Raw genomic sequence first — 17,247 nt, forward strand, 5'->3', positions numbered from 1 at the left:
TCCCAAAGACAGAAATCATACCCCTCAGGCTGAGCTTCCCTAATAGGAAAATCCTGAGGGGTTGGCTCTGTAGCGTAGCGGGTAAAGCCGCCACCTGCAGTGCCAGCATCCCATATGGGGATGCTGCTTCACTTACGATCCGGCTCTCTGCTGTCACGAGGGAAGGCAGTGGAGGATGGCCCAAGTTGCTGGGACCTGCACTCACATGGGGGACCTGGAAGAAGCTCCTGGCTCCTGGCTTCGGATTGACGCAGCTCTAGTTGTTGCAGCCAATTGGAGAGTGAACCAGCGGATGGAGCACCTCTCTCTCTCTCTCTCTCTCTCTCTCTTTCTTTCTGCCTCTCTTTCTCTCTCCATGTAACTCTTTCAGATAAATAAATAAATCTTTAAAATAATCCCAAAATGCTCTAAATTCCAAAACTTTCTAGTGTCATTACAATCCTCAAGAAGTTGCTGAAATCTGAAACATTTCTAGTCCCAAGTATTTCAGATATAGGATATTCAGCCCAGGTAAATTTCAAGATCCAGATTATTCAGCTACCAATTGTTTACAAGGTACTTCTAATCCATTTATCAGTTTCTGGTTTCTCTGGCAATGATTACCCTTTTCTTGTAGACTCAACTAATTTCCATTCCTAGAAGACAGTCATGCCAGATTTTGTAGTTTTCTCTGTTGTAAACAAATGCAAATCTTGTTCAGACTGATTCGAAAAATATCTTTCTATTTCTCTGAAACTGTACGATAGAAACTGCCTAAACTACCTTTCTCAGTAACTTGATGCAACCAGTAAAGAAAAAAAAAAAAAACAAAACAAAACAAAACACTGGTCATTAGCTTTACTTTTTTAAAAAAGGAAGAAGCACAGATGTATATAATACAAGGGGTCTTCAAAAAGTTCATGAGGAGGCAGTTTGGGATGCCCATATCCCATAATGAAGTGCTTGGGTTTAAGTCCCAACTCTGCTTCCGACTCCAGCTTCCTGCTATTGTGCTCCCTGGGAGGCAGCAGATAATGGCTTAAGTACTTGAGTCCCTGCCACCTACTTGGAAGACCTGGACAGAGTAGTTGGCTCCCAGGTTAGGCTTCAGAGCCTCAGTTGTGGCAGGCATTTGAGAAGCAGATAACAGCTCTCTGCATCTCTCTCCCTTAAATAAAACATTTTTTTAATTGAAGAAGTTCATGAAAAAAACATATTATGAAAAAACTATGCATGGATTAAAAATCCTTTTTGTAGAAAAATCTTTTTCCAAGGACTTTTTGAAATACACTTATACAGTGATTAAGAACTAAAACTCCAGGGGGCTAGTGCCATGGCTCACTCGGTTGATCCTCTGCCTGCGGCACCGGCATCCCATATGGGCAGTGGGTTGTAGTCCCAGTTGCTCCTCTTGCAGTCCAGCTCTCTGCTGTGGCCCAGGAGGGCAGTGGAGGATGGCCCAGGTGCTTGGGCCTCTGCACCCACATGGGAGACCAGGAAGAAGCACCTGACTCCTGGCTTCGGATCGGTGCAGCACCGGTTGTAGCAGCCATTTGGGGGGTGAACCAATGGAAGGAAGACCTTTCTCTTTCTCTCTCTCACTATCTATATCTCTACTTTTCAAGTTTAAAAAAAAAAAAAAAATAAGAGCGCAGGCTCTATTAAAAAAAAAAAAAGAACTAAAACTCCAGAAAGTTCTGAGCTTAATTCAGTTCCTTCATCCTCACTGGAAACTCAGAAAAGTGAATTCACCTTCTTAAAACTCATTATCTTTATTTGTAATCCTACAAACTGATCTTGAGCCATTCAATATGTAAGACACATCTATGCAGTTTTCCATGCAATATCTACAATATGGAATCTCTATGATTTATAAAATAGTCCTCACATTTTAAAAACAGAAACCTAAAGCTTAACTTGGAATTTTCAAAATTCATAATATCTTGTAATTTGATAACAAAATAACAAGAGATCCAATGAAATTAAGAATAATTACTTGGGGGCTGGTGCTGTGGCATACCAAGTAAAGCTGCTGCCTGCAGTGCCAGCATTCCATGTGGGCGCCAGTTCAAGTCCCAGCTGCTCCACTTCCAATCCACCTCTCTGCTATGGCCTGGGAAAGCAGTAGAAGGTGCAAGGACTTGGGCCCCTGCACCTGCATGGGGGATTCAGAGGAAGCTCCTGGCTCCTGGCTTCAGGTCAGTGCAGCTCTGGCCACTGCAGCCAAGTGGGTAGTGAACCAGTGGATGGAAGACTGACCTCTCTCTCTCTCTCTCTCTGCCTCTCCTTCTCTCTGTGTGTAAGTCTGACTTTCAAATAAATAAATAAAGTTAAAAATAAAAAAAGAAGAATTACTTGGTGTGGGGCATTGTGGCACAATAGGTCAAGTCACAGGTTAAGTTGCCTCTTGGGAAGTCTACATCCCATATGGAGCACCAGTTCAAGTCCTCCCTACTCAGTACTTCCAATCCAGTTTCCTGGTAATGCGCTTGGGAGGCAGTGAACAATAGCCCATTTACTTGAGCTGCAACACCACATTTGGGAGACCTAGATGAAATTCCTGGCTACTAACTTCAACTGGTCCAGCTCTGACTGCTGTGAGCATTTGGGGAGTGAGTCAGCAGAGATCTCTCTCTCTCTCCTTCTCACTTCTCTGCTTTTCAAATAAATAAATCTTTAAAAAAACAGAATAATAATTATTTTTAACTGTGTACTGCTTTGAATAAACTTCAAGTGTTCCTCAAAGCAGGACGTATTTTGTATAATTCCTCTCTGAGACAAGAATACAGAAGAAAATTTGCCCCTAAAGTCAAGAGTATATTTTAAACCCCATACATTCCTGTACTTGCCAACACAACTAATGAAGGACTTACTGAAAATTCCTCTCAATAGGCCTAACCACTCTATCATTGACAGCTGTTCACAAAGTAAAAAAAAAGTGCAGCTATCCAAAGGGAATTAATCTACTGAAGCACTCCAGATAATCTGCACAAAAATCTATATGTATGCCACAGGATACTGAGAGGCCACATAAACCAAACTGAAATTTTGACTTTGAGTATACTCTTTATCTTTTAATCTCTGTTTAGAAAATATGCACAGGACCAGCCTACAGTACTGGCATCCCATTTGGGCATCACTGGTTCGTATCTCGGCTACTCCACTTCCAATTCAGTTCCATGCTAATGGCCTAGGAAAGCAGCAGAGGATGGCCCAAGTGGTTGGGGCCCTGCCACCTGCATGGGAGACTCAGATAAAGCTCTTGGCTTTGGCCTGGCCCATCCCTGGATGTTTATCAGTGAACCAGCTGATAAAGGTTGATTTTTCCCCTCACTCCATAACTCTTTCAGGTAAATAAATAAATCTTTTAAAAAAAGAGAAATATGCATAGGGTGAAGCTAAAGGGTTTTCTCATAAACTTAGAGAAAGAAATGTCTAAAATCTTTTATCAAAATTCTTCATCCTAGGGATTAAAGGCATTGTGACAATGGTAAGGAAGTGCTTCCTTTCAATGTTTAAAATACCTGTGTTTTCCAAATGGCTAGAAAAGTCCACTATATAGTACACTTACATTTGTCTGATGATTTTCAAAATGCATAAGACTTGTTTTTTAAAAGCTTAAATTATTTAAATCCCTTTAGGGAACAAACATATATATTGAAACCAAATGGCAAATATTATTTTTTGCATAGAAATAAGAGAATATGACTTCTTTGAGTTTATTCCTCCTACCTGGCCTGTAGGGCATAATTACTTTATTTCTCCTCACAAGCATTAATAAGACCAAAATGAATGAACCAATGAAAATATCAGTGTAAAGCAAATTATTTTTTCATGTTCCTAATGTTTTGTATAGCAAACTAAACACTGGTTTCTGTTACATTCATGGGAGTAAGAAACTAAAAGCAATCTTCTCATTGTCCATGATGATATGCTGATTATAGGCAACTTTTTTTTAAAGATGCTTAAAATTTATTTATTTGAGAGATGGAGAAAGAAAGAACTCCCATCTGCTAGTTCACTCTTCAGATGCACAAAATGGCTATGACTGAGACTATTGCTATATTGCCAGGGCAATAGCAAGGAGGAGGGAACTCGATCCAGGTCTCCCATGAATATGGCAGGAGACCAATTACATAAGCCATCATTGCAGCCTTGCAGGATCTGCACTGGCAGGAAGCTGAAGTCAGGAGCCAAAAGTGGGAATCCAATAGGGACACTCCAATATCAGCTACGAGCATACCAACAGCATTTCTAACTGACAGGCCAAATACCTGTCCAGTATCTTATTTGTTAATCTCTCATCTACCTATTATTTTGCCATCCACCTTAATTTTAAAACAGGGACACAGTTATGGTACAGCAGGCTAAGCCATGCCTGTGACACTGGCATCCCATATGAGCACCAGGTGAAATCCCACCTGCTCTACTTCCAATTCAGCTCCCTGCTAATGCACGTGGCAAAGCAGTAGAAGATGACCCAAGTATTTGTGCCCCTGTCACTCACATGGGAGACCCAGGGAGTTCAAGGCTCCTGGCTTTGACCTGGCCCAGATCTAGCTTTTGCGGCCATCTGGGACATGAACCAGTGGATGGAAGATCTCTCTCTCTCCCCTCTGTCTTTACTGCTCTCTGTAACTCTTTCAAACAAATGAATGTATCTTTTAAAAATGAAAACAATAAAAAATCAGTAACTCCTTAAGTGACACCTTTAAGGAGGGAATGAGAAGAAGAAGGGGGATAGCAAGAAAGGAACTGAGCAAGTAGCCATTAAAAAATTAAAAACCCTACCTTTATAGCTAGAAAGTTCAGGCCACTTTCATTAGCCAAAGCCTTTGCTATCATTGTTTTTGAGCATCCAGGGGGTCCATACAGGAGAACTCCTTTAGGAGGCTGAATACCCATTCGGTTGAAAGACTCTGGATGTTTCAACGGCCATTCCACAGCCTGTTTCAATTTCAGTTTGACATTTTCCAGTCCTCCTATATCTGACCAGGATACCTGCAAAACATAACATTTTCTACATGTAAGTTTTTCCAGAACAGAGAGCACAATAAAATAAAACAAAACATATCATCCAAAGCCTAGGAGAGAACAGAACCATCTAAAGAATCAAGATGCTTCTTTAAAAAACAAACAAACAAACAAACAAACACAAGAATATCAAGAAGCCAATTGGGAGCACATAAAATGTGAGCTATCTACAATGAAAATACTAAGGAAAAACAAAATATTTCTGTAAGTTTTGTATAAATAATTACTTAAATAAGTATATGTATTAAGTCTATCTTCTAGGTAGCTTTAAATGTTAGGTTTCACCTGTCTGAAAATGCTTTGAGTGATCCACTTAACTAACTTCCTCCATTTCTTTTTTAGCAAATTTATTTATAAGAATATTTTGTAGATCTTTATGGAACATATCATCTTTGAAGCATGGACATAAGGTATCCTCAAAACTTTGTTCCTTTCCTCAAACAAGAAATACCACAAATGATAGCTCTTAAAAATATTTACGAACAAACATGTCCTAAGAACAATCTATGTAACAGATTAGGTACACAGTAAATGGATGAATGAGACACAAATCCAGATTTTAAAGAACTTAAGAAGTAGTAATAATCAGTGACATGCACATAAATAACCAGAGTACAGTGAAAGATACCAAGTACAACAACAAAGAAACAGAGAAAGCCTCTGGGAGTTCCCACGAAGAAAAGATTACTTCCAGCTGGAAGGCAAATCGCACGCCAACTCCGGAAGGATGGATGAGATCTGGAGATGTGACAACAGGGAAATGATCAGGTAGAGGCCAAAAAATGAGAAAAGGCTCAAAGGAACAAAGTATAAAGAGGATGAAAGACAAAAGATTTTCAGGACAGAAACAAAGAAATGTTGATCTCATAAAGCAGAGGATCCTAAAGACTAGATGCAGTTCAAACTATTCTTTGTATATATTAAGAAATCTACAAAGGTTTTTCATCTAGAAAGGGATATTGTTTGATCTGTGCTTCAGGAAGATTTCTCTGATGAGATTCACTAGAATGGAGACACAGAGCAGGGAGACAGTTAAGATCTATCATGGAAATCCTTTAAAACACACACACACAAGCCTGAATTAGGGTAACTGCATGCCGATGATGAAGACACGATAGAGTTACAGTTGAGGATAGAATGAAAAAGGGAAAACATAAAGCTGAAGAGTTAGGACAAATTGATAGATTGAATAGGAACCATATAATAGTATCTTTAGAAGAAAAAATAAGGAAGATATGTGGTTTTTTTTTTTTTTGGATTCACAGAAGTAGAACACAGGAAAAAATCAAAAGTGAGCAGTTGTAATATAAGTGTTGCAAATGGAGCTCTGAAGAGAGTAAGACTTGAATTTCAGCTATAAAGAGATATCCATATGTTAACAGTAAGGAAATGAGATTGATTAAAATTGCCAAGAAGGGGGCCAGCATCATTGCATACTGGGTAAAGCCACCGCCTGCAGTGCTGGTATCCCATATGGGCGCCGGTTCGAGTCCTGGCTGCTCCACTTCTGATCCAGCTCTCTGTTATGGCCTCGGAAAGCAGTAGAAGATGGCCCAAGTCCTTGGCCTCTGCCCCCATGTGGGAGACCCAGAGGAAGCTGTTGGCTCCTTGCTTTGGATCGGCATAGCTCCAGCCACTGCAGCCATTTGGGGAGTGAACCAGCAAATTAAAGATCTCTCTGCCTCTGCCTCTTTGTAACTCTACCTTCCAAATAATAAATTTTTAAAAGAAAACAATTGCCAATAGGAGGGAGATGCGGTTCAAAAGCAGACTGTTGGGCATCACCTACATTTAAGAGGCAGGAGAAGTCAGAAAACAGACAATCTGTAAGATCAAAGGAAAAGAAGGAGATTTTATTGTTTACTATCAGAAAGAGGAGGAGGCATTTGGCCTAGCATTTAAGATGCCACTCAGGATGCCCACATCCCACATGAGAGTACCTGGTTTGAATCTCAGCTCTAGTCCCTAACCCAGCTTTCTAATGCACACCCATGAAGGCCACAGGTGGTAGCTCAAGTGGCTGAGTCTGTTACCCACATAGGAGACCTGGACTGTGTTCTAAGCTCCTGGCTTTGGTCTGGTGCAGCTGTTACAGGAATTTGGGAAGTGAACCATCCCTCTTTCTGTCTGTGTGCAACTGTCTAAGTTTCTCTGCAGCTACATTAGTTTTGGGTTTTATTTTATATTTCTTTTTGTTTCTGATTTCCCCAATAAAAGTAAAATCAAACTTGAGATCAGTATGTATGATCTTAGAGATACCCAGCTATCATTGATAGGATTAGAGTTACTGTTGATCATAGAATTTGGCTGTTATTAGTATACCTTGGTCTGTGTTAGGCAGAAATACAGCACAGCAGTGTTCCTACTTGTTCTGATTGGTGACTTCTTTTTCTTCTTTGAGTGGCAAACAGAGACAGAAAGACAAACACGAAGAGTCCTATCGCTGGCTCACTGCTCAAATGCCCAAAATGGTGAAGACTGGAGCCAGGAAAAAGACTGCAACACAAGTCTCCCTGACTGGGAAGAACCCAATTACTTGAGTCATCAAAATTGCCTCCCAGGGTCTGTATAGCCAAGAAGCTGGAGTCAGGATCCAGAACCAGGAATTGAACTAATGCAACTGCAAGTAAGATGCTGATGTCTGACTGTTAGGCTAAATACCTGCTCCTTTTCTGATGTTTTTGGTAATTTTTATTTAACACCTAAATGCTATTTTAAAACTTTTCAAACATAAAAAAGTTGAAAACTAAGTACAATAAGTGTCCATATACTCTTTGTCAAAATTTACCAATTTTAAGTATTTGCCATATTTGCCTTACAGAGTATTCTTTCTCTCTACTACAAACACATATAGAAACAAACAGTGAACACAGAAACATACACACTTCATCAGTCTTAATTTTCTATTAAACCTTTCTAATGTAGGCTATGGTCTAACAATCTAGATGCACCTTGGGACACACCTATTCCATATCGGAGTGTATGCATTCAAGTCCCAGACGCAACTCTGTTCCCAACTCCCTATTGTATATACACCCTGGAAGGCAGAAGGTGACGACCTAAGTAAGCAAGTCCCTGCCATCCTTTTAGGAGCCCTGGATGGAGGTCTTTGTTTCTGGCTGTGGCCTAGCCTAGTCCCAGCTGTTGTAGCCATTTGACAACTGAAGCAGCAGATGAAAGACCTCTGTCTCTTCCTCTTTCTCTCCCACTCTGACTTTAGCATAATAAATCCTTACAAATGTATTTTTCCCAAAAAACTTAGATAATAAAAAAAGTAGAATATGAAAGTTTGTATATTTAAATTATAATCCTCAGTAAAACACACATGTGCATTTCTGACAGACTAGAAATTATTACAATAAAATATTAACGGTTATTTTTAATTGGGAAAATACAAATAATTTCTTATATTATCCCTCATAATCCAGGGCATTATCAAAATGTCCTACAGTAAAACTGTATTACATTTATCCTTTCATATTCACTCTCTTCTTAATAAGTGTCAATATATCATAACTACCAGAAAATTACTACAATCTAAACTAAATCATTTCTGATAATAGTTGGGTACTTTCTTACTTATCTTGCCTTAATGAAAACAGTGAACACTTGCAAACACATGGTTTCATAACTTTTTGTAAGAATAATAAAGTGAGAAGTGACCAAACAGCTGTCAAACAAACACAGACAAAGCAATGAGATAAATTTCTCAAGTAAAATGTTCCCACAAACATCTTTTTTAAATTTTTTTTTATTTGACAAGTAGAGTTATAGACAGTGAGAGAGAGAGAGACAGAGAGAAAGGTCTTCCTTCCGTTGGTTCACCCCTCAAATGGCTGCTAGAGCTGGCGCTGCACCAACCCGAAGCCAGGAACTTCTTCCTGGTCTCCCATGCAGGTGCAGGCGCCCAAGCATTTGGGCCATCCTCCACTGCCCTCCTGCATCACAGCAGAGAGCTGGACTGGAAAAGGAGCAACTGGGACTAGAATCCAGCACCCATATGGGATGCCGGCGCCTCAAGGCAGAGGATTAACCAAGTGAGCCACAAACATCTTAGAGTACTGTCTTCACAAGCATCTTTAAACACAAATCAGGGCCGGCGCCGTGGCTTACTAGGCGAATCCTCCACCTTGCAGCGCCGGCACACCGGGTTCCAGTCCCGGTCGGAGCACCGGATTCTGTCCCGGTTGCCCCTCTTCCAGGCCAGCTCTCTGCTGTGGCCAGGGAGTGCAGTGGAGGATGGCCCAAGTGCTTGGGCCCTGCACCCCATGGGAGACCAGGATAAGTACCTGGCTCCTGCCATCGGATCAGCGCGGTGCGCCGGCCGCAGCACGCCGGCCACGGCGGCCATTGGAGGGTGAACCAACGGCAAAGGAAGACCTTTCTCTCTGTCTCTCTCTCTCACTGTCCACTCTGCCTGTCAAAAAATAAAAAATAAATAAAAAATAAATAAAAACACAAATCAGAAAACAACAACAAAAACTCAGACTACACATCCATAAAATCTAAAGAACCTGATGATCAAGTTAAAAAAAAAAAACCTTTTATATACAAGGTCCCAGGGAGTGAAACAAAAATTAATGAACTGCATTGCAGACATTGTAAAAAATACTATGAGAGGAATTCAGTAGATCCATAGGGACTGACAATGTTTATTAAACATTTGTGACTCGAGATCCTCATTTGCTAAGTGTCAAGCGACAAAAATCCTTTTGAAAGTGTTACTCAACAGAAAATATGTGATATATAGTAACACGTTCCAGCGTAAAGACACAATGTCAGGCAGTAGCAAGTGGGTTGGCATCTGTTCCAAATTCTCTGCTAGGCAATATACTAACTTTTCAACAATTAAAACACTTAAACTATTTTGTTTAGAAATTATACCACTACTAAATTACTAAAGTTAGCATACAATACAGAAAAAACTTGGTTGAGAAAACTCAGCCTCTAAGATTTAAAAGAAAGAAAAATATTTTTCCAGATGCTCCTTTACAAGAAATAAAACAAAAAAAAAAAAATAAAAATAGTATGTCAAATACTTCAAGAATCTAAATAAAAATAAGTGAAAGCCAAAATTAGTTTTATTATTTTTAAATATTTCCTTATTTATTTGAAAGGCAGAGTTATATATATATAGAGAGAGAGAGACACAGACAGACAGACAGACAAACAGAGACAGAGACAGAGACAGAGATCTTCCAACCACTGGCTCACTTCCCAAATGGCTGCAACAAGCAGTGCTGGGTCAAGCCAAAGACAGAAGCTAGGAGCTTCATCCAGGTCTACCACATGGGTGGCAGGGGCCCAAACACTTGAGCCATCTTATGCTGCTTTTCCCAGGCTATTAATAGGGGGCTGAATCAGAAGTGGAGCAGCCAGGACACAAACAAGAGCCCTCCAGCATTGCAGGAGGAAGCTTTTACTCCAGCCAGCCCAAAGCTATTACCTTTATATAGTAAAAAAATATATATATTTTCCTCCATGCCATAAAAACATTCTATAGGGATGTAAAAAAAAAAAAAAAGTCAAAATTCTAGTTACACTATGGTGCTATAAGCCTTATTTCTCCCCTTAATTAAAAAGAAAACTCAGGGCCGGCTCTGTCGTGCAGTGGGTAAAGCTACCACCTGCAGTGCCAGAATCCTGTATTGGTGCCAGTTCGAGTCCCAGCTGCTCCTCTTCTGATCCAGCTCTCTGCTATGGTCTGGGAAAGCAGTAGAAGATGGCCCAAGACCTTGGGACCCTGCACCCATGAGGGAGACCAGGAAGAAGCTCCTGGCTACTGGTTTTAGATCAGCCCAGCTCCTGCCATTGCAGCCATATAGGGAGTAAACCTCTAGATGGAAGACCTCTCTCTCTCTGCCTCTCTATAACTTTTTTTTTTTTTTTTTTGACAGGCAGAGTGGACAGTGAGAGAGAGAGACAGAGAGAAAGGTCTTCCTTTGCCGTTGGTTCACCCTCCAATGGCCGCCGCGGCCAGCGCGCTGCAGCCGGCGCATTGCGCCTATCTGAAGGCAGGAGCCAGGTACTTATCCTGGTCTCCCATGGGGTGCAGGGCCCAAGCACTTGGGCCATCCTCCACTGCACTCCCTGGCCACAGCAGAGAGCTGGCCTGGAAGAGGGGCAACCGGGACAGAATCCGGCGCCCCAACCGGGACTAGAACCCAGTGTGCCGGCACCGCAAGGCAGAGGATTCGCCTAGTGAGCCGTGGCGCCGGCCTCTCTATAACTCTTTCAAATAAAATAAATAAATCTGTTAAAAAAAAAAAAAAAAAAGGAACCTCAGAGAAAAATACAAAAACCAACTATACCAGGACTCTGAAAGGCAGAGAAAAGCAGTCAGACTACAAAGGAAAAGTAAAAATGTAGTGGCACAGCAAGTTAGGGCACCACTAGCTACACCACCATTCCATATACTAGGGTCAGTTCAAGTCCAGGCTGCTCTTTTCCAATCTAGCAGGCATGAGGAACGTTTGGCCCTGCCAAGGCAACTACAGGCAGGAATCAAAATTCAGTAAATCAGGGCCGGCGCTGTGGCATAGTACGCTAAGCCTCTGCCTGTGGTGCCAGCATCCCATATGGGTGTCGGTTTGTGTTCTGGCTGCTCCTCTTCCGATCTAGCTCTCTGATTCTGGCCTGGAAAAGCAGTGGAAGATGGCCCAGGTGCTTGGGCCCCTGCACCTGGGTGGGAGACCCAGAAGTAGCTCCAAACTCCTGGCTCCTAGCTTCGGATCAGCTCAGCTCTGGCTGTTGCAGCCGTCTGGGGAGTGAACCAACCAATGGAAGACGTGTGTGTATGTGTGTGTGTGTGTGTGTCCATAATTACACCTCTCAAGAACATAAAATCTTGAAAAATTTTTTTCAGTGAATCTATAGCAGTCTAATTTTAAGCTGACAGTTTTGTATAATAAATATCCAAAGGTCTTGGCAGAAAAGAGGTTCCCATGGTTGGGATACCTGTATACCATATGCAAGAGTGAGAGCTGGAGTCTCGGCTCTGTTCCCAACTCCAGTTTCCTACTATTGGGCATTTAGGAAGACAGCAGTGATGGCTCAAGTACCTAGGTTCCTACAACCCAAATGTGAGACCTGCATTAGGTCCTTGGTTCTTCATTCCCTTGTTCAAACCTGCAATCATTTGCAGGCATCCAAAGAGCAAATCAGTGGATGACAGTACTCGCCTGGCATGTACATGCTGTCTCAAATAAGAATAAATCAAAGTAAAATAAATAAATTCAAGTCCAATTTCTAAAATATCATTATATTAAAATCACACTTTACTACAAATTTACAAGTCATAGTCAGACCTGACTGTATATGAAGCCAAATGTTATTAATTCTGCTTGAGCACCACAATCCAAAAGTCTGAACTCCAAAACATTCCAAAAATCAAGACTTTTTGAACACTGACATGATGCCACAGTGGAAAATTCCACACTTGATTTCATGTCATAGCATGCAATCAAAACACAAGTGAACTAAAAACATTGTATGAAATTACCTTCAGGCTATATGTACATCAAGGTATATATGAAATAAGTTAGTTTGGTATCTTGGATTGGGTTTTATCCCTTGATCGTTCATTATGTATATGCAAATACCTGAAAAATTCTGAAACTCAAAACACTCTGGTCCCAAGCATTTTGGAGAGGAGATAATCAGCCTGTAATTTATTATTCAAAAAAACCTCCCTCAGATCACAAAATGTTATGCTTTAATTCAACTCAACAACCGTTAACCATTTCCAAGATGAGGTTTTTTTTAAAAAAATTTACTTTGTGCCACATGGCCAAATCTTGGGGGGGAAAATCTCATAAAAGATGAAAATTTTAAATAAGGAAAAAAATAATAACCAAAAAGATCAAAAACTCAAATTGTGAGAATATAAAGCTTCACCTAAAAAATTCTTTATACCTCATTAAAATATTTTGCTCTAATTTACCAAATTCATTAAATAACTTCATGATGATCACCAAAATGTGATGTGGAAACTTAAGGAAAATGTTTAATAACCCCTGCAATTATTATTATGGCATAGCAGAACTGGAAAAAGATAAAGGAATATGGATAACAGAGAAATAAAAAATACTTAACATAAGGAAGACACAGGGACATCTAGTGATGACTGCCATGTTAAGCATATAATCACAATTTCTGAAAACAAATTTTACATCCAGTCATACAGATAACAAGAAGTCACATAAAAAGGCCCAGAGAATTTTTTTAATATTAAAAATTCTCAAGTAAGTTTTATTCTCATTTTTTCTTTGGAAATTTATGATATGATAGAATAAATCAAATGAAAGGATTCTTTTTTTTTTAAGATTATTTGAAAGACAGAGAGTTATAGAGAGATATAGAGACAGAGAGGTCTTCCATCTGCCTGTTCACTCCCCAGATGGCCGCAACGGCCAGAGCTGCACCGATCCGAAACCAGGAGCCAGGAGCTTCTTCCAGGTCTCCCACGTGGGTGCAGGGGCCCAAAGACTTGGGCCATCCTCTACTGCTATCCCAAGCCATAACGGAGAGCTGGATCAGAAGTGGAGGAGGCAGGACTTGAACCCGTCCATATGGTAAGCCAGCGCTTCAGGCCAGGGCGTTAACCTGCTGTGCCACAGCACCGGCCCCGAAAGGATTCTTTATTGTGCATCTATATATCACCTTCCTTACAGTGCCTGGTATATTGGATATGCTCAATGTTTGGTCAAGGAATAAATTAATGGAATAAATACATATTCTCTAAATTATCCCGAACATCAGATGGGTAAAAAGGACAGGCTGATAGGAAGAAAAATGTGAAAAAGAGGAAAGAAAATAATTATTAAATCAGTGTGTTAACCACTGTGAAGAATGCTGCCAGCACGTAAAAAAAGTAAAAGCAGCACACATACGCCTTGCCTTACATTTTCTAATCCAGATATGCCCAAATACTTTGGTCATAAATTCAAACCATTGATTGTCATCTTCTTTGATGGTAAACTGATACAAAAAATGTTTGCCATGTAGGGAAAGAAAAGCCCTCAACTGACAAGACTGGCTAAAGCAATGCTCCAAATGTTTGGTAAACAGGAGGCAGAAAAAGGACGATGCATCTCTTCAGAAAGCTGGGAAAACTCACAGAACCAAACTTCAAATGCAGCTCAGCTTCTGCATCCTGAGATACAGACCAGAAAGCTAACTTTCACCTGGTGGTCAGGGAAAAAAGATATTAGGAAAAGAGGACTGCTACTGATGTGCTCACTTGAAGGCAAGAGGCATGAGGACAAAGCCTTAATAATGAGGAAGGGAGGAGCAGGCATTTCACACAGCAGTTATGTTGCTGCTTGGGATGATCCTTCTGGAGTGCCATGGTTTTACTTCTGACTCCACCACCGATCCAGCTTCCTACTAACACAACAGCAGCACGTGATGGCCCAAGCACTTGGAATCCACCTACCCATGTGAGAGACAGACTAAATTCCAAGCCTCTAACTTCAGCCTGGCCCAACACCAGCTGTTGCAGGCCTCTGGGGGAGTGAACCAGCGGGTGGAAAATTTCTCTTACTATAAAATAAATAAAATTAATGGATTTTTCCCCCCAAAAAAGACAGTAAAGGAGATAATTGAAAACCATCCTTCCAACACAGTCCTAATGGGCAACATTTAGAAAAAGAACAAAAGGTTTTACCATTATGATAAAAGCTTGTCCCTGGATACTGAATGTGTTTCAAGTAAAAAAAGGTACCAGTTTCTTAAGACACAATTCAGAACATTAACTGGGCATGAAACATATCAAAAGCAAATTATGGAAAAAAAATTTTATAGAGAAATTAGACATATTATCTTAGGCATAGACAGAGTTCAATGAGATAGGTCAAGGCCGGCGCCACAGCTCATTAGGCTAATCCTCCGCCTTGCAGCGCCGGCACACCGGGTTCTAGTCCCGGTCGGGGCACCAGATTCTGTCCCGGTTGCCCCTCTTCCAGGCCAGCTCTCTGCTGTGGCCAGGGAGTGCAGTGGAGGATGGCCCAAGTACTTGGGCCCTGCACCCCATGGGAGACCAGGAGAAGTACCTGGCTCCTGCCTTCGGATAGGCGCAGTGTGCCGGCCGCAGCGCACTGGCCGCGGCGGCCATTGGAGGATGAACCAACAGCAAAGGAAGACCTTTCTCTCTGTCTCTCTCTCTCACTGTCCACTCTGCCTGTCAAAAAAATTTTTTTAAATAAAAAATAAAAAAAAATGAGATAGGTCAAGCAAGTCTCAGAGAGCAGGCCTAGGTAGATAGATTACTAAGAAAAATTGACTATCCTAAAGAAGTTGTTTAACTTAATCATTTTATAACATCTAAAAGTATGGACCCATATTTACAAGAGTATTACCATATTTAACAAAGGTGTCAGACATACAAGGTAATACATAAATATTATCATATTTAACAAGGGTGTCAAACATAAAAACACTTGGAAGAGGATTTAATATCTAATATCCATTGATTTTCTCATTTATTTAATTACTTTTTCACTAAGATATATTAATTTTACTGCAAGGTTGTTACACTTTCAGTACTTGAACAAGCTCCAAAAATATAACAATAAACAATACTGACAAAGTCTCTATGCTGTGGAGCTTATAGTCCGGAAGGAGAGACAAAGAATAAACAACTACAATGGTAACTTCAACCTGAGGACTATATAAAAAATTGTATGGGATGTCACAAGGACCATATAACAGGCTTTGAGGGTCCTACAGGGTCAAGTATAGCTTCCTAAACAACCTGACATTTAAACAGGGACATGAAGCTTGAATGTAAGGTAGGCAACTAAAGAAAATGAATGAGCTGTGCCATTTGGAGCCTGTTCCCAACAGCAGGAGCTCATATGGTGTCAGGTAGAATATCGAGGATTCTTTCTTACTAGTGGGGAAAAATAAACCCTGGACTACTCTGCCTTGGTCCTATCTACGAAAATTTGAAATCAAAACCCAAACAGATCAAACTGTTTCCAAGTAACTTAATTAAATCCTAAAACAAAAAAGTCAATAATATTTTTACATTAAAGGTATTAAAAGTATTTACAAAAGTAGAAAATATTCACCTCCCAACAAGGTAAAAATCCACAATGCCTAGAATCTAATAAAAAATTAGTCAAACAAAGAAACAGGAAAATTTAACACATTAAAAGAAGAAAAATCAATAAATTAAAGCTGATACAAAGATTATAGATGATAGATTTAGTAGAAAAGGACATTAGGGTTTTTTTTGGTTTTTTTTTTTTGTTTTTTTTTTTTTTGTTTTTTACAGGCAGAGTGGACAGTGAGAGAGAGAGAGAGAAAGGTCTTCCTTTGCTGTTGGTTCACCCTCCAATGGCTACCTCGGCCGGCGCGCTACGGCTGGCGCACTGAGCTGATCCGATGGCAGGAGCCAGGTGCTTCTCCTGGTCTCCCATGGGGTGCAGGGCCCAAGCACTTGGGCCATCCTCCACTGCACTCCCTGGCCACAGCACAGAGCTGGCCTGGAAGAAGGGCAACCGGGACAGAATCCAGTGCCCCGACCGGGACTAGAACCCGGTGTGCCGGCGCCGCAAGGCGGAGGATTAGCCTAGTGAGCCGCGGTGCCGGCGACATTAGGGGTTATAATGAATGTATTCTATAATGTTCAAAAAAGGAAGCATTGAAAGCATTAAGGGGCAAAAGTTTGGCACAGTGATTACAACACTGTTTAGGGACTCCTGTAACCTGTATCAAAGTGATTGGGTTCAAGTATAAACTCAGCTCCTGATTCCAGTTTTCTGCTAAACTGTGCCCTAGGAGGAAATATGGATTGGCTCAAGTACTTGGGTCCTTGCAAGATTTGTTTCTCAGCTCCTGGCTGTGTATTAGCCAATACCAACAGCTATTGCAGGCATTCTGGGAGTGAACCAGTGGATAGGTTTCACCCCATCTCCAGCATCTCTCACCTTAAATCTGCCTCTCCAATAATTAAGATTTTTTTTTGAAATTATTATATTTCTTTTAAAAAAAAAAGATTTACTTTATTTGAAAGGCAGAAATACACAGAGGGAGAGACAGAGAGAGAGATGTTCATTTGTTAAATGTCCGCAATGGCCGAGGCTTGGGCCAGGCCAAACCCAGGAACTAGGAGCTGCGTTCGGGTCCCCTGTGGGAGCTGGGGCCCAAGCTCTTTGGCTGTCCTCCTCTGCTTTCCCAGGCACTTTTTTTTTAATGTGCCACCAATGTAAGCATTCTTAATTATTCATT

The 17,247-nt window shown here is 40.8% G+C and overlaps 1 protein-coding gene across 17 annotated transcripts in view; it reads right to left on the reverse strand.

Moving 5' to 3' along the window:
* Positions 1 to 17,247, reverse strand: part of AFG2A (AAA ATPase AFG2A) — a 307,467-nt gene that overhangs the window by 226,075 nt on the left and 64,145 nt on the right. For all 17 annotated transcript variants that reach the window (XM_051819827.3, XM_002717260.6, XM_070047622.2 and 14 more), the window contains one exon: positions 4,771 to 4,980. In XM_051819827.3, coding sequence (XP_051675787.3) covers positions 4,771 to 4,980 — 210 coding nt within the window. The remainder of the gene's footprint in view (positions 1 to 4,770; positions 4,981 to 17,247) is intronic.

Source organism: Oryctolagus cuniculus, chromosome 8 (assembly GCF_051225735.1).
Source record: "Oryctolagus cuniculus isolate XC-2025 breed Fujian yellow rabbit chromosome 8, ASM5122573v1, whole genome shotgun sequence".
In the NCBI taxonomy this organism is placed as follows: domain Eukaryota; kingdom Metazoa; phylum Chordata; class Mammalia; order Lagomorpha; family Leporidae; genus Oryctolagus; species Oryctolagus cuniculus.